The sequence below is a fragment of the Rattus rattus genome, chromosome 2, assembly GCF_011064425.1.
Source record: "Rattus rattus isolate New Zealand chromosome 2, Rrattus_CSIRO_v1, whole genome shotgun sequence".
Lineage (NCBI taxonomy): Eukaryota > Metazoa > Chordata > Mammalia > Rodentia > Muridae > Rattus > Rattus rattus.
This window is the reverse complement of record NC_046155.1, coordinates 156,039,597-156,053,408: the sequence shown is the minus strand read 5'-3', so window position 1 is coordinate 156,053,408 and position 13,812 is coordinate 156,039,597. Positions and strand designations below refer to the sequence as shown.

The window sequence follows — 13,812 nt, the reverse complement described above, 5'->3', positions numbered from 1 at the left end:
GAAGAACATTGGGTGAACACTTGCTGAGACTGCAAAGTTTGGAACTAGAGAAATGTCCCAGTGTTTAAGAGAACTTACTATTCTTGCAGAGGACCTGGGTTCAAGTCCCAGTACCCACCTGGTAGCTCACAATCATCTATAACCAACTTCCAGGGGATCTGATGATCTGATGCCGTCTTCCGGCTCTCTCAGGCTCTGCACAAATGTGCTGCACAAATAATATAGGAAAATACCATATTTGTAAAGTAGGTGTTTTTGGTTTTCTTTTTTTAAGAGGTCTCAATTTTGTTCCCAGTACCACAAAAACAACTTATAAAAAAATTCAAAGGTTCAAAATCTTCAGCTGGGCATGTAGCATGTAGGTAGAGAACTTCCCTAGCATGTACAACATCCTGCATTCAACCCCCTACATGACATAAAACATACATGGCATGGGAGGTGGAAGCAGGAAGACCCAAAATTCGTCTTCAGCTACATAGTGAGTGTGGGACCATCCTTAGCTACACAAACCTTTGCCCCCTCCAAAAAAAATTAATTAATTAAATTGAAAAAAGAAAAATTCTAGCTTTTTCTTTCCTCATTCCTATGCTTGCTGTGACCAGAGACCTGCTGTTTTGTCCACTAGACCCGTCAACTCCCAGGTCTTCTAGAACCTTCCTACACGCCCTTCTCTATGCAACCTTTCAATGCCCTCGTTACCCTGATTTAATATCATCAGATACTCTGATTGATTGAGTTTTGTTTTGTTTCTGAAACAGAGTCTTAGGTAGCCCAAGTTGGCTTGGAATTCCCTATGTGGCTGAGGATGACCTTGAACTCCTGATCCCACTACTATAATGGTAGCAACATGGCCAACTTCCAATAAAATATTTCTTAAGTAAACAGAGAGAAGGGCAAAAGCTTCTCAACAAACTGCAGTGGCAGTAAAGGGATTGCAATGTCTCCAGCCAAGGGGCTGAGGGATGACTTAATAGTTAAGGACCCTTGCTGCTCTTCAGAGGACCTGAGTTCAGTTTTCCCTGTAATTTCAGCTCCAGGAAATCTGACCCCCTCTTCAGGCCTCTGCAGTTACTCTACTTACACATACATACATGCACACAGGCATACACATAATTGAAAATAAACATAAATCTCGAATGGCAGAATACTGGCTAACATTAGCTAAGTTGATGGCTCACCTTATGTTTAAAAGTCTTAAAAATATTGTGCTTTTGCTTTGCAGAGAGCTGTGAAGGAAAATTAGACCTCCAATGTCGAGGGCTGTTAAAGGTTGCTCTCATAATTGCCTGGTCATGTACAATTTCTAGCAAAATTGATGCTTATACAAGATAATGGGTCAACTGCTACTTTTGCTTCTGTAAACAAAAGCTTGTTTTGCTCCAGATAACTCTCTTCTTGTAGGTAAACGGAATGTAACTTTATGTTCCTTGACTTCACAATTCCCTGACTGATGTGGCTGGGCTGTATTTGGGGATCCCAAGTCCTAGATGTATACCTAGTACCAGTGGCTGAATAAAAGCCTCCTCTTTGTTCAAAATTTATCAACGGCCAGACTCTGAATGACCCCAGACCCATAATAGCAGCAAGGACAGTGTTTACCTATACTATTAAGAGTCTCACCAAAACCAATCACATTGACCTCATTTCTAAAATGGGGAAATGAAGCAAAGAAACTAGGCAAAGTTAGAGGTCACATGTGATAGGATGACTAAGTTTATCGGATGCCTAGGTTTACCGTGACCTAGGGTCCCCAGTCTAAAAGTCACAGTCTTAAGAACATCCTGAGAGTGACAATAGAAATAAAGAGGGAGACGCAAGTGTCTTGGCCTAGATTCCTAGGTCTGTGGGAGCAGTCTGTGGTCTACACACCTGGGTCTGATGGAGGAGGTTGGGTCTGATGGAGGAGGCTGGATCTGAATCCTTGGATCTAAGTGAGGAAGGTGAGGGTCTGAGGGAGGACGACTAGAGCCTGGACTCCTGGAAGGCTGGGACTTGATCCCTGAGCTTGAGGTAGGAAGTCTTTGGTCTAGAACTATAGGTCCAAGAGACAAGAGTTGGTGTTGGAGAGCTGCTGAGTCCTACCCTGGTCCTCTGGATCTAAATGGGTTGCCCCTGTCTTCCATCTAGGTGGGAAGCTATTAGCTACTAGCCACGCCCCAGAACTGCCCCCTTTACTTGTAGGCCCTGCCCTCTTCCTTCTTTTGCCCCTCCCTTTCCTGTTAAAGTTCTAGAAAGATCTGGAAAAGACGTCAGGTGAGGCTGAGGAAATGGACGAGCCAAAAGACGGGGCTTTGTTTAATGGGTGAGTGAGATAAAGACCTTCCAGGAAAGAGAGCCTTGCTAAGAAGAGGGGGCTGAGAATATTAGAGTGAGCAGTGCCTTGAACTGAAAGTATCGTTTGAAAACCAAATAGACAGATTCGGGTATTAAGATCTAGAATTCTCTCAAGGATTTTGGTGGCTGACTGTTGAGCAAGATTATTTCCAGATATGGGGGCAGAGGGAACAGAAGTTTGAGGTCATCCTCAACTACAGAGCCTGGCTACATGAGCTCTCGTCTCAAATAAGTAAAATAATCACCAAGGTAAGCCTGAGACACAGCAGCTGGAAATTGAAACTGATATGTTGGGGTCCTGGGATTAATCAGCAAAGGGAATAAGACAGCGAGTGGAGGAAGTCACAGGTACTGTGTCTCCTGGAGACTGTGCAGAGGTACCAGGCAGATGGTGACGTACTGACTGCCCTGTTATCTTCCTAGGGACAACCTTCCTTCGCCTTCAGCTGGGACTGAGTCATGCCCTGCTTCAGCCACTCCAGCCCTGCCACCCTCACTCCTGAGCACCCTAGACCCAACCCGCCTGGGGCTCCCAGAGCAACTGGCCTCTGTCACTGTCCCCATCCGCCTAGACACCCTGTCCTACCTCCTACACAGTGCTCTCCTGGGGACCTACAACCTCCAGCAGTCCTTACCACCTTGCTCCTGCTCTGCCCAGCCAAGCCACAGCGGGCCAGACACAGTCAGGAGGCCACCCAGGAGATCCGGCCAGGCCCGTGGGGGCTGGGAAGTACGGCGCAGGCCTTCCCGGGGCTGGGGCAGGGGTCGGGCACAGTCACAAAGGGGCCCTGGAAGAGCTGAAGAGCTGGTGAGGAGCATGGCAGGGGGACCTGGGGCTGGCCCCAGTACTCCACCAGTGACATCACCATCCCAGGATGGACAGAAGGAAGCTGGAGGACTGTCGGAAGACTGGGAGACAGACTACTAGGACACTGAAGAGCAGGGATGTTCCCAGGGTCCAGCGTTCTTCATACAGAGGCGCCCTGAGAAATATCATTCCTACAGTCTCCCCAGTTCCCAGACTACAACCTCTGAAGGCCTCCTGCACATTACCTGATAAAGCCCAAACCAGTCCTAGACAGAAAACTCACGTGCCCAGACCCACAGCATCCCAACCCTAGCTACTCTTCCAGCTCCCAAGGCTGCTCCAACCCCATTTCCAGACCAAAGCCCCGCCCAGAAGCCCTTTCTCTCTCCATTCCACAGTCAGCCCATCTTCACCACCACCCCCGCCACACACGCACACTCACTTCTTGGCTTTCAGTCCAAACCCCCTCTCATTCCTAATTTGTTTATTTGCTGTTTTTTTGTTTGTTTGTTTTGTTTTGTTTTGAGTGCTAGCCTCCAGGGTGCCAGTCAAACTCTGAAGTAAATTGCAATCCTCTTTTATTTTTACCTTGAGAGAGAGTCTCGACACGTGTCCAAGCTGGCCTTGAACTTGCGACTCTCTTGTCTCAGCTTCCAGGTATCTGGGATTATAGGGCTGGTGTACAAGGCCTCCCGTCATTCCCGTCATTTGCTTTGTTTTAAAACCAGTCACACCAGTCCTTCTCTCTCTGTCAGTCGACTGCTAAGATTGGTTAGGCTACTAGCCTGGGCTCACTCCACACTTCCTGGTTATCACTTTGCATTCACCATATCTCATATTCACCTTCATTTAACAACAGCACTCAGCTCAACTCCAGCCCAGTATCTGCTATGTCCCAGCCCAGCTCTGACAAACCCTTTGTAGGGCTTCTACCCTACAAAGAACACCTCGGCCTGACATGTCTAGACACCTGTATTCACCCCCACCGTTGCTGCTTCCTGTCCCTCGAGCTGGGAAGTCCAGGTTGAACAATAAAAGGATGTCTACTCTTATCTCATTGTGTGGGCTGTGCTTTCTGCAAAGTTCAGGATACCCAGGGTGGGGACTGGGAATAAAGCCTGGGAGATGGGGAGGATCACAGACAGAGGTTGATGGGGCCCCTTTGTCCCCTGCTTCAGCAAATTCCATTGGGACCTCTGCTGCCGCTGTGTTTCTGCCTGCTGGAAGCTGCTGGGCCGTGGAGCCATTGTGTGGGGAGGCTTAAGGGATTTGGGGGGGACCACGAGGCGGAGATGCCAGCAACCTGGCTCGGCTCAGTATCCACAGAGGGACTGTGGCAGAAGGAGGGCTCAGAACAGACTCTGCCACTCAGGTAGGCACCAGCATGAGACCAGCAGCCCCCTACCCAAGAAGACTAGGCTCCCAGGCCCTTCTCTCCTGGGAACTTGAATCCCAGCTCCAGCCCTTCCTCTCCAAGAGCCAATAGAGGCTTATGGACATCTTCCGGTCAGGATGAAGAATCCAGATGTCCAGTCCTCTTCCTTCAGATCCAGGGGTCCAGGCACCTGCCCTCCTCCCTCAGACCCAGGGGTCCAGGCACCTGCCCTCCTCCCTCAGACCCAGGGATTCAGACACCTGCCCTCCTCCCTCAGACCCAGGGGTACAGGCACCTGCCCTCCTCCCTCAGTGGGTCCAGGCACCTGCCCTTTCCCTCAGACAGGGCAGGCACCTGCCCTCCTCCCCCTCAGACCCAGGGTCCAGGCACCTGCCCTCCTCCCTCAGACCCAGGGTCCAGGCACCTGACCCAGGCACCTCCCTCCCCCTCAGACCCAGGAGTTCAGGCACCTGGCCCTCCCCCCTCCTCAGATCCAGGCTCTAGGCACCTGCCCCTCCCCCTCAGACCCAGGGGCAGGTACCTGCCCTCCTCCCTCAGACCCAGGGGTCTAGGCACCTGCCCTCCTCCCTCAGACCCAGGGTTCAGGCACCTGCCCTCCTCCCTCAGACCCAGGGATTCAGACACCTGCCCTCCTCCCTCAGATCCAGGGGCAGGCACCTGCCCTCCTCCCTCAGACCCAGGGGTCCAGGCACCTGCCCTCCTCCCTCAGACCCAGGAGCAGGTACCTGCCCTCCCCCCTCAGACCCAGATCCAGGGCCTAGGCACCTGCCCTCCTCCCTCAGACCCAGGGGTCTAGGCACCTGCCTTCCTCTCTCAGACCCAGGGGTCCAGGCACCTGCCTTCCTCTCTCAGACCCAGAGGTTCAGACACCTGCTCTCCTCCCTCAGACCCAGGGGTTCAGGCACCTGCCCTCCTCCCTCAGACCCAGGGGTTCAGGCACCTGCCCTCTTCCCTCAGATCCAAGAGTCCAGTCTCCACCCCTGCTCTCTTCCTTGAGGCCCATAAGTCTATTCCCCCACCGTCCTTTCACTCAAGGGTCCAGAAACCAACCCTCCTCTCTCATGCCCAGGATAACCCTTTATAACCTCAGCTCTCCCCTTTTCACAGATCACCATGTACAGCTTCATGGGTGGCGGCCTCTTCTGTGCCTGGGTGGGGACCATCCTGTTGGTGGTAGCCACAGCGACGGACCATTGGATGCAGTACCGGCTGTCAGGGTCCTTCGCACACCAGGGCCTGTGGCGTTACTGCCTGGGCAACAAGTGCTTCCTGCAGACAGAGAGCATCGGTGAGCCTTGAGACCAGGGTCTGCATGGTGCTAAGGTCTAGCCCTCCCCCAGAGCACAGCCTCACACCATCACCCCTGGCATTCTGAGGGAGAGCATGATAGCTCAGAGAGGCACAGTTTCTGGCTCTAGGATACTCAGCAGGGGGTGGAATGGCTTTACATCTCTGGATTGTTTTCTAGTTGCAAAGACAAGGTGTAAGGTTTTGTGGTTGGGTGAGTGGGGTGGCAGAGGCAGCAACGAGGCTGAGTCGCCTCACTTTTTTTAAAACATTTTTTTTATAAGCTATGAACTGGGTGTGGTGGTATAGGCCTGTCATCTCAGCACTTTGGATGTAAAGACAGGAGGATTGTGAGTTTCAGGTTACATAGTCCCTGTTTCAAAATACAAATAATTAAATAACAAATAAATAAATAAATACTATGAGCCAATAAATAGTGTTAGGGACAGGGCCCAGAGAGGCTGTTAATGGGCTGCATGGCAGATGAAAGACTCTTTCCTCTCTACTGTGTACCAGGTCATGTAATTATAGATATATGGATCCGTGGATGGATGAATAGACTGATTAATTGCTGATTGATTGGCTGATTGATTGATATAGATAGGATAGGAAGATGATGGGTAGATGGGTAAGTGACTGGATAGATACATAGATAGACACATAGATACATAGATAAGAAATACATGATAGAGTGGATGGATGATAGATAGGACAGAAATATGATGGATAAGACTGATTGATAGAAAAATTGGCTATAGAATGGATGGATGGATAGACAGACAGACTGACATACAGAAAGAAAGAAAGGGTGGGACAAATTAGATAATAGGATAGCAGGAAAAGATAGGTGAATAGATGGATAGATAGCTAGGAAGCATCTTATTATTCTACTTCTATGACAAAATATTGTGACCCAGGCAACTTATGAACAAAGAATGTTGGGGCTTGCTTACAGCTTCAGAGCGTTAGAGTCCATGGCCATCATGATGGAGAGCATGGTGGCAGGCAGCCAGGACAGGTGCTGCAGCAGTGGCTGAGCAATCAGATCTTAATCCACAAGTAGGAGGGAGAGAGAGACACTGGGCCTGGCATGGACTTTAGAAACCTCAAAGTCCAAACTCCTAGGGGCATACCTCCTCTCAAGAAGTCCACACCTCCAAATCCTTCCCAAACAGTTCTACCAACTGGAGAACAAACATTCAAATATATGAGTCTATGGGGTCTAGTCTCATTCAAACCAGGCAGGCAGGCAGACAGGCAGACAGGCGTACAGGTAGGCAGGCAAGCAGGCTAGCCAGCTGGCTGGGTAAGATGGCTTATACCTGTAATTCCAGAACCAGGAGGCTGAAGCAAGAGGATTGCCTGTCACCCAAACAAATAAATAAAAGGTACATTAATTCTAACCTTGAAGCATCAGAGAGAGAAGTAGATCCTTGGGGTTCACTGGTCAGCCAGCTTAGACCACTTGGTGAACTCCAGGCCAGCAAGAGACTGTGTTTCAATGAACAAGGTGGAGAGGTCCTGAGAAAGAAGACTCAGCTTGAACATACACACATGCACCACATAAACAGGCACAGGCACACATGATGGAAGAGGAGTGGCATGGAGAAATATATTACATAGTATATACTAGGTATGAATATATAACACTAATGAATAATATGCTCTAGTCTACATAGTACATTCGCTATAACATGGGAAATTAGTAACAACTAATATGTTTTGTTTAATGTATCGAATCACACAGCATGTGATAAGCTAATATATCATAATACATGTTACACTGCACAAGATTTTCTATATATATTAATTATAATTACTGAGTTTTATGTCTGAAAACAACAGTAATCAGCTTAACCGACTCAGTGCTTACCTAGCTCAAGTACTTTCGATGGGTTATGCCCCTTCTCTCTCCCAGGAATGCTGGTGGGCAGTTTGGCCGTGTGTAAGGATTGGACAAGATGCAGACATGGTGGTGCACCCTTGTAATTCCACCACTTAGGAGAATCAGGAGGACCCAGACTTTCAGGAAAACCTGGGCTATGTAGTGAGAGCCTGTCTTACAGAGGAAAGCATAGTATCTTAAGCCTGTAGTTCCAGCACTTGGAAGGTGGAGGCTGGAGAATGAGGAATTCAAGGTCAATCTTAGCTACATCATGAATTCAAGGACAACCTGGGCTACAACAGACCTAGTCTCAAAATGGTTACTAAACATCTATCATCAGGGGCTGGGATGCAACAGAGAGTGAGGACTTCAGCCCTGGTCTTTTCAGACACATAAATATAGTTAAAAGGACAGGAGTTTTCAGATACAGCAAAGTATAATGAATGGAACAGAAAGGAGCCGTAAGATAGAGATCATTGTCAAGAGCATGTGGGGAAATATTTCATGAGGCCTATGTGTAAGGCAGCCTATGCTGGGAGTGTTCACAGCAAGAACCAAGCCAGCCCCTGTTTTCAGGGAGAAGTCAAGTGGCGGGGGGTGAAATAAAAGAGACAGTTAGAACCCAGAGCAGAGGGTGAGGACAGTGGTCACAATCAGGACGATGCTTCCTAGAAGAGGTCTTGAGAGCTGAGGCTTTGGAGGATGAGTATGGGTGTAGCAGGGAAGTGTGCCAGGTCCAAAGAGGGAAGTGGTGAATTAAATCCATGGAAGAAACAAGGCATGATGGTCCCAGAGGTAGCAGCGCAGGAGTGACTGTGTTATGTCCCCACAGCATACTGGAATGCCACGCGGGCTTTCATGATCCTGTCTGCCCTGTGTGCCACCTCGGGCATCATCATGGGTGTCCTGGCCTTTGCGCAGCAATCAACCTTCACACGCCTCTCCAGGCCCTTCTCTGCTGGCATCATGTTTTTTGCCTCCAGTGAGTGACCCCACCCTTCATTCCCCACCCGAGCTTTCCAGCTCCTCAATCCCATTCCAGCACCCACTTCTGGTCTCTCTCCACCCCATTCCCTCTCTCAGACCCAGACCCAACACCTCTGACTTTCCTTTCTTCTTTGAGGCTTTTTCCCTTTCCTGTCTTTTGTCACTGATGAGACTAAAAGCTCAGCTATCACCACGAATTCCTCCTTTCTTTCCTAGCCACGCCTCCAGCCCCTCTCTCTTTTGTCCTGGGGATGAGAATAAAAGCTCACTGAAGGCAGGCACCTACCACTGATTTACATTGCTCTCAGTCTCAGCCCCTCACTGGGGGATTCTAGGCAGGGCTCTACCACTGGTACCTCAGCCTCATGGGGGATTCTAGGCAGGGGCTCTACCACTGAATTACACTCAGCCTCACATGGGGATTCTAGGCAGGGGATCTACCACTGAGCCACGCCCCCAGCCCCTCACTGGGGGATTTTAGGCATGTGCTCTACCACTGAGCCACGCCCCCAGCCCCCTCACGGGGATTCTAGGCAGGGGCTCTAATACCAACTAACACCCCATAGAACTTAAGAAAAATCTACACTTACAGTTACAGTCTTTTTATAGATGTTCAGCTCAGGACCAACAAATAAAGAGACATATAAGGTAAGACCTGTCAGAATTTCATTACACAGATGATAAATGGTACATTTCCTGGCATCTCTCATTGCCGTGACCAAATACTTAACAAGAAACAACTTAAAGGAGGTGTTCACAGTTCAGTTCACAGCTTGAGGGCACAGACCATTATGACCAAGAAGCAGAGAGGTGACAGCTGGTACTCAACTCACTTTTTTTTTTTTTTTGATGTACATAATCCCAGCCCATGAGATACTGTTGTCCACATTCACAGTGGATATTGTACCTTAGCTAAAATGTTCTGGAGGGGCTGGTGAGATGGCTCAGTAGCTAAAGACATTTGTCAAGCCTGTCAAACTGAGTTTATGTCCCCAGAACCAAGTACTGGAAAGAGAAAACAAAATCTTACAGATTTGTTCTGTGACCTCCTCACAAGTGCTGTGGCTGGTGCACGCATACACACACACACACACACACACACACACACACACACACAGAGAGAGAGAGAGAGAGAGAGAGAGAGAGAGAGAGAGAGAGAGACAGAGAGAGAGACAGACAGACAGACAGACAGACAGACAGACAGAGACAAAGGGGGTTCTCTTAGGTGATTCTAACTCTAGTAGAGCTGACAGAGAAGACTAACCATCACAAATGAGGTCACTGCCCACAAACTGTGTCTAACCCCCAGCTCCTTCTGTCCCAGAGGCAGCCCTGCTATCTCAGACCCAGCATCTTAATAGCTCGCCCTAGTCTTTGCTGTGAAGAGACACCATGACTACAACTCGTATGAAAGAAAGCATTTAATTGAGACTGGCCTACAGTTTCAGAGATTTGGTCCATTCTCCTCATGATGGGGAGAATGATGGCCCTCAGGACACTGAAGAAGTAGCTGGGCACTATGTACTGCATTGGCCAAGAGAGAGACACTGAGCTTGACGTGTTTCTTCAAACATCCCCTGGTGGGTGTTTCTGCTGGGCACCCTGAGCCACCTGTTGGTTCATACAAACTCTAGTGTGATCCAAGGAGCCCTTTAGAGTAATTAAGGTGCACTATAACTCAGAACATCCTACTGCAAGGACGTAGCCCCCCGCCCCCTACTAGAATCCACAGAAAATAAACTCAAACGCTTTCTTGTGCTTTCCAGCCTTGTCCTCACCCAATCCCATTCCTACTGAACCCCATATCACCTTCACTCATACGACTGCCCCCACCCCCATCAACCTTCCCTCTTTCTTATCTCCAATTCTCCTGCCCAACTCCATCCCACCCCATTCTCTCTCCCCAGCCCTTTTCGTCCTGTTGGCCTTGGCCATTTACACCGGAGTCACCGTTAGTTTCCTCGGCCGCCGCTTTGGGGACTGGCGCTTTTCATGGTCTTACATCCTGGGCTGGGTGGCCCTGCTCATGACCTTCTTTGCAGGTACTGAGGCAGAGGGGTGGGAAGGTTGAAACCTGGGGCACGGCAGGCAATCTCAGAGAGTGAGTTGACAAGGTATCCTACACAGCTCTGAAGGAAGACTCTAAGGAGTCTGATGACCTTAACGGAGGGAGGAAATAAGGATTCTTTCGGGCTGGAAAGATAGGCCAAGAGGGTTTAGGGTTATCAATGGAGATGTCTGTCCACACAGGAATTTTCTACATGTGTGCCTACCGGATGCATGAGTGCCGGCGCCTATCCACCCCACGCTGAGCCCTGGGGCGAAACTTGCAGCCGGAAGTTACAACGAGGACATTGAAGAGGAAGGGGAGGACCTAGAGGCCGGAAGTCCTGGTTCCTGAGGGAATGAGGGGGCGCAGTCCTGTATTCTAGCCCCTGACCCCTCTGTCCTGTGTGGGGAGGAAAAGTAGGGTCAAGTGGGAGGGAACTGAGACGAAGACATAAGCCTCCACCTGCACTGAGGGGTGGTAGAAAACAGAAACTCCTTTAGAGAGCCATTTGGGAATCTAATAAAACTGATGTGAAACTGTCAAAGTGTGAGTCGTTAAGGGTTGATTTAGAGAAAAGCAGGCTGGGGTGGGAAACAGCGTGTTCTGATATGGTAGCCTCATCCCTCCGTTCTACAGGGATGGGAACAAGATAAATGGGTCCTTACCTAGGAGATAGCCATGGTTTAATGTCTAGAAAAGGATGTGTGGGATTATAGGATGAACAAAGCTTACCTGCTCTTCACCCACCTATGCTCCAGGCAATTTATCTCTCCTCTGATCCCTGGATAGGCCCCCTCACTAGAGACAACACACAGCTCTATCCCCTCTCTATTTTATTTTACCTATTTTTTTGGAAAGTCAGGGTCTCATGTAGCCCAAGCTATCCTTAAACTCATGATCCTCCAGCCTCAGACCTCCTGAGTGTTGGAGAGGCAGACCTATGCTGTCACATCAAGAGATGGCGGAAACATTTTGCACTTGCCTGTTGAGGTGTTTCCCACTACTGGAGGACATGACGCAGAGGCCCCCAAGTGCCACTTTGTCTTCCACTTCTCACCCTCATCTTGGTGCTAAGACACCTATGCTGGAGGGTCCAACCGAGGTGGTGTGACTTCTCACTATATCTGTTAGATGAGAATGTAGGAAGGTCTTTTCCTCCTCAAGCTTTTTGGAATCCTGTCTGTCCTGGACAGAAGCTTTGACTAGGATTGTGGAGTCTCTGCTCACACTTATTCAAGTCCTTCTTCCTATGGGGCTGGTGATTTGACCCCACTGCCCCATTACTGTTGTAAACTCTAATGCTAGAGTCTAGGAGTGCAAAAACCACAGGAAAGTGTGACACAACTGTTTCCTCAGCCACATCTCTCCTTTCAGTTAATTCATACCCTAGTATGATTAGCCCACCTCCCACCTCTGCCCACCCCCTCCAAGTCCCTCCCTAAGGGCTTCCAGGAAATCAGTTGTCTCCAACTGTGGAGAACCTGTGACAATAGTCTAAACCACTACCTAGACCACGAGGGTAGACACCCCCAGAGCAGCCAGCAAGTAAAGACTTCAGTAGGGCCCTCCCCCACCACACAGGAGAGGAGCCAATCCGAGAGGGGAAGGGAAGCCACTCAGGAAGGGAGTGTGAGAAGAATCTGACCAGACACCAGGCCTAAGGCTACAGAGGATTCTCTGACAAAGTCACTGCTTGCTGGCTGTTTCTCTGGCTCAGTGGACTAGAAGTCCAGGTGCATGGCCTTTTCCTTTTTCTAAGAGCCAACACTCTGGGTCATCTGTGTCTTTGTCCCCTAAGAAGTGGAAACCCAGAGCTGTGTCCATGGAGCCCTACCGGTCCCTGGCCCTGCTTGCTGGCTGTCTGGGCCTGATTTTTTCACTGATTGCTCTGAGCACTGACTTCTGGATAGTGGCCATCGGCCCCAACTTCTCTGCCCACTCTGGCCTCTGGCCAACAAGCCCAGGGATTCAAGTAGCAGGTAAAGGGGCGACGGGCTCTTTGGCGGTGGGTATGTCTAGTGGGAATGGACACCCAGAATCATCGTCTCGCATTAGGTTATATCCACGTGACACAGGTCTGCTGTATCCTGGCTGCCCTGTGGGGCCTGGTGTCCGTGACCTTCCTGGTTCTGTCTTGCATCCCATCCCTGTCTGCTCCTGGCCGTGGCCCTATGGTCTCAACTGTCTTGTCTTTTGCTGCAGGTATGAATAGGATCTGGGCTGCACTGGGACACCTGGGCTGGTGAATCCTGCAGTGGCCAAACCAGCTCAGCTGTCTCTTGTTCTTGTCCCCAGCTCTCTCCATCATAGTGGCCATGGCAGTGTACACCAGCGAGAGATGGAGCCAGCCTCCATCTCCCCAGGTCCAGACATTCTTCTCCTGGTCCTTCTACCTAGGCTGGGTCTCCTCCATCCCTTTCCTCTGTGCAGGTGACTACTCTACCCTCTTGCCTGGGGGAGGACCATGATGAGGGCTGGGGCAGGAAAGTGCAGGGCACTCAAGTACTTAACTTCCCATCCTCCCCCCTGTCTCCACACCAGGCTGCCTGAGCCTGGGTGCTCACTGTAGAACCCGTCGGACTGAGTACGAAACCTTGTGAACAGAAGCCAAGGACATCAGGGTCAGCAGGATGTTTGGAGCCTTGTCCTCTCAGAAGCTATAAAAGGAAGGCAGAATTCTGTTTCCGTCCCTCCCACCTTGCCTTATCCCCCATTGCTTTCTTCACACACTCAATAAAAGCATGCCGAGATCTAATTGTTCCAAGATCAGTTTAGCCAAGACCTAGACCTAGCCAGGCTTCTCACCCCAGTTACTCAGGTGGCTGGAGCAAGGAGCATCACAACTTCAAAGACTGCCTGGGCAACATAGTGAGTTCGAGGCTGGCTAAGGCACTAGGGCACCAGAGTGAGACCCTGCCTCAAGGTGCACAACTAAAAAGAGAGCTGGGGTTATGGCTCAGTTGTAGAGATTTGCTGAGCATGAATGAAGTCCAAGTTGCATCCCCAGCACCTTAGCCAACCATACATGAGCCTATGGTGGGTGACACAGAAGCTCTCAAGGAGGG

At 49.9% G+C, this 13,812-nt stretch overlaps 3 protein-coding genes across 3 annotated transcripts; all 3 read left to right on the top strand.

Annotated features, from left to right (window-relative positions):
• Positions 1-2,267: 2,267 nt before the first annotated feature.
• C2H19orf84 (chromosome 2 C19orf84 homolog) lies at positions 2,268-3,262 on the top strand. Its single transcript, XM_032896074.1, has 2 exons — positions 2,268-2,302; positions 2,758-3,262. The coding sequence occupies exons 1-2, from the start codon at positions 2,268-2,270 to the stop codon at positions 3,260-3,262; spliced, it is 540 nt and encodes a 179-aa protein (XP_032751965.1).
• Positions 3,263-4,494: 1,232 nt separating this feature from the next.
• Positions 4,495-11,283, top strand: Lim2 (lens intrinsic membrane protein 2). Its single transcript, XM_032896073.1, has 5 exons — positions 4,495-4,514; positions 5,646-5,826; positions 8,543-8,692; positions 10,605-10,739; positions 10,948-11,283. Exons 2-5 carry the CDS (start codon positions 5,652-5,654, stop codon positions 11,007-11,009), a joined length of 522 nt encoding a protein of 173 aa, XP_032751964.1. The 5' UTR covers positions 4,495-4,514; positions 5,646-5,651; the 3' UTR covers positions 11,010-11,283.
• A 1,079-nt stretch (positions 11,284-12,362) lies between these two features.
• On the top strand, positions 12,363-13,502 carry Nkg7 (natural killer cell granule protein 7). Its single transcript, XM_032896071.1, has 4 exons — positions 12,363-12,726; positions 12,803-12,949; positions 13,043-13,177; positions 13,289-13,502. The coding sequence occupies exons 1-4, from the start codon at positions 12,570-12,572 to the stop codon at positions 13,345-13,347; spliced, it is 498 nt and encodes a 165-aa protein (XP_032751962.1). The 5' UTR covers positions 12,363-12,569; the 3' UTR covers positions 13,348-13,502.
• Positions 13,503-13,812: the final 310 nt, after the last annotated feature.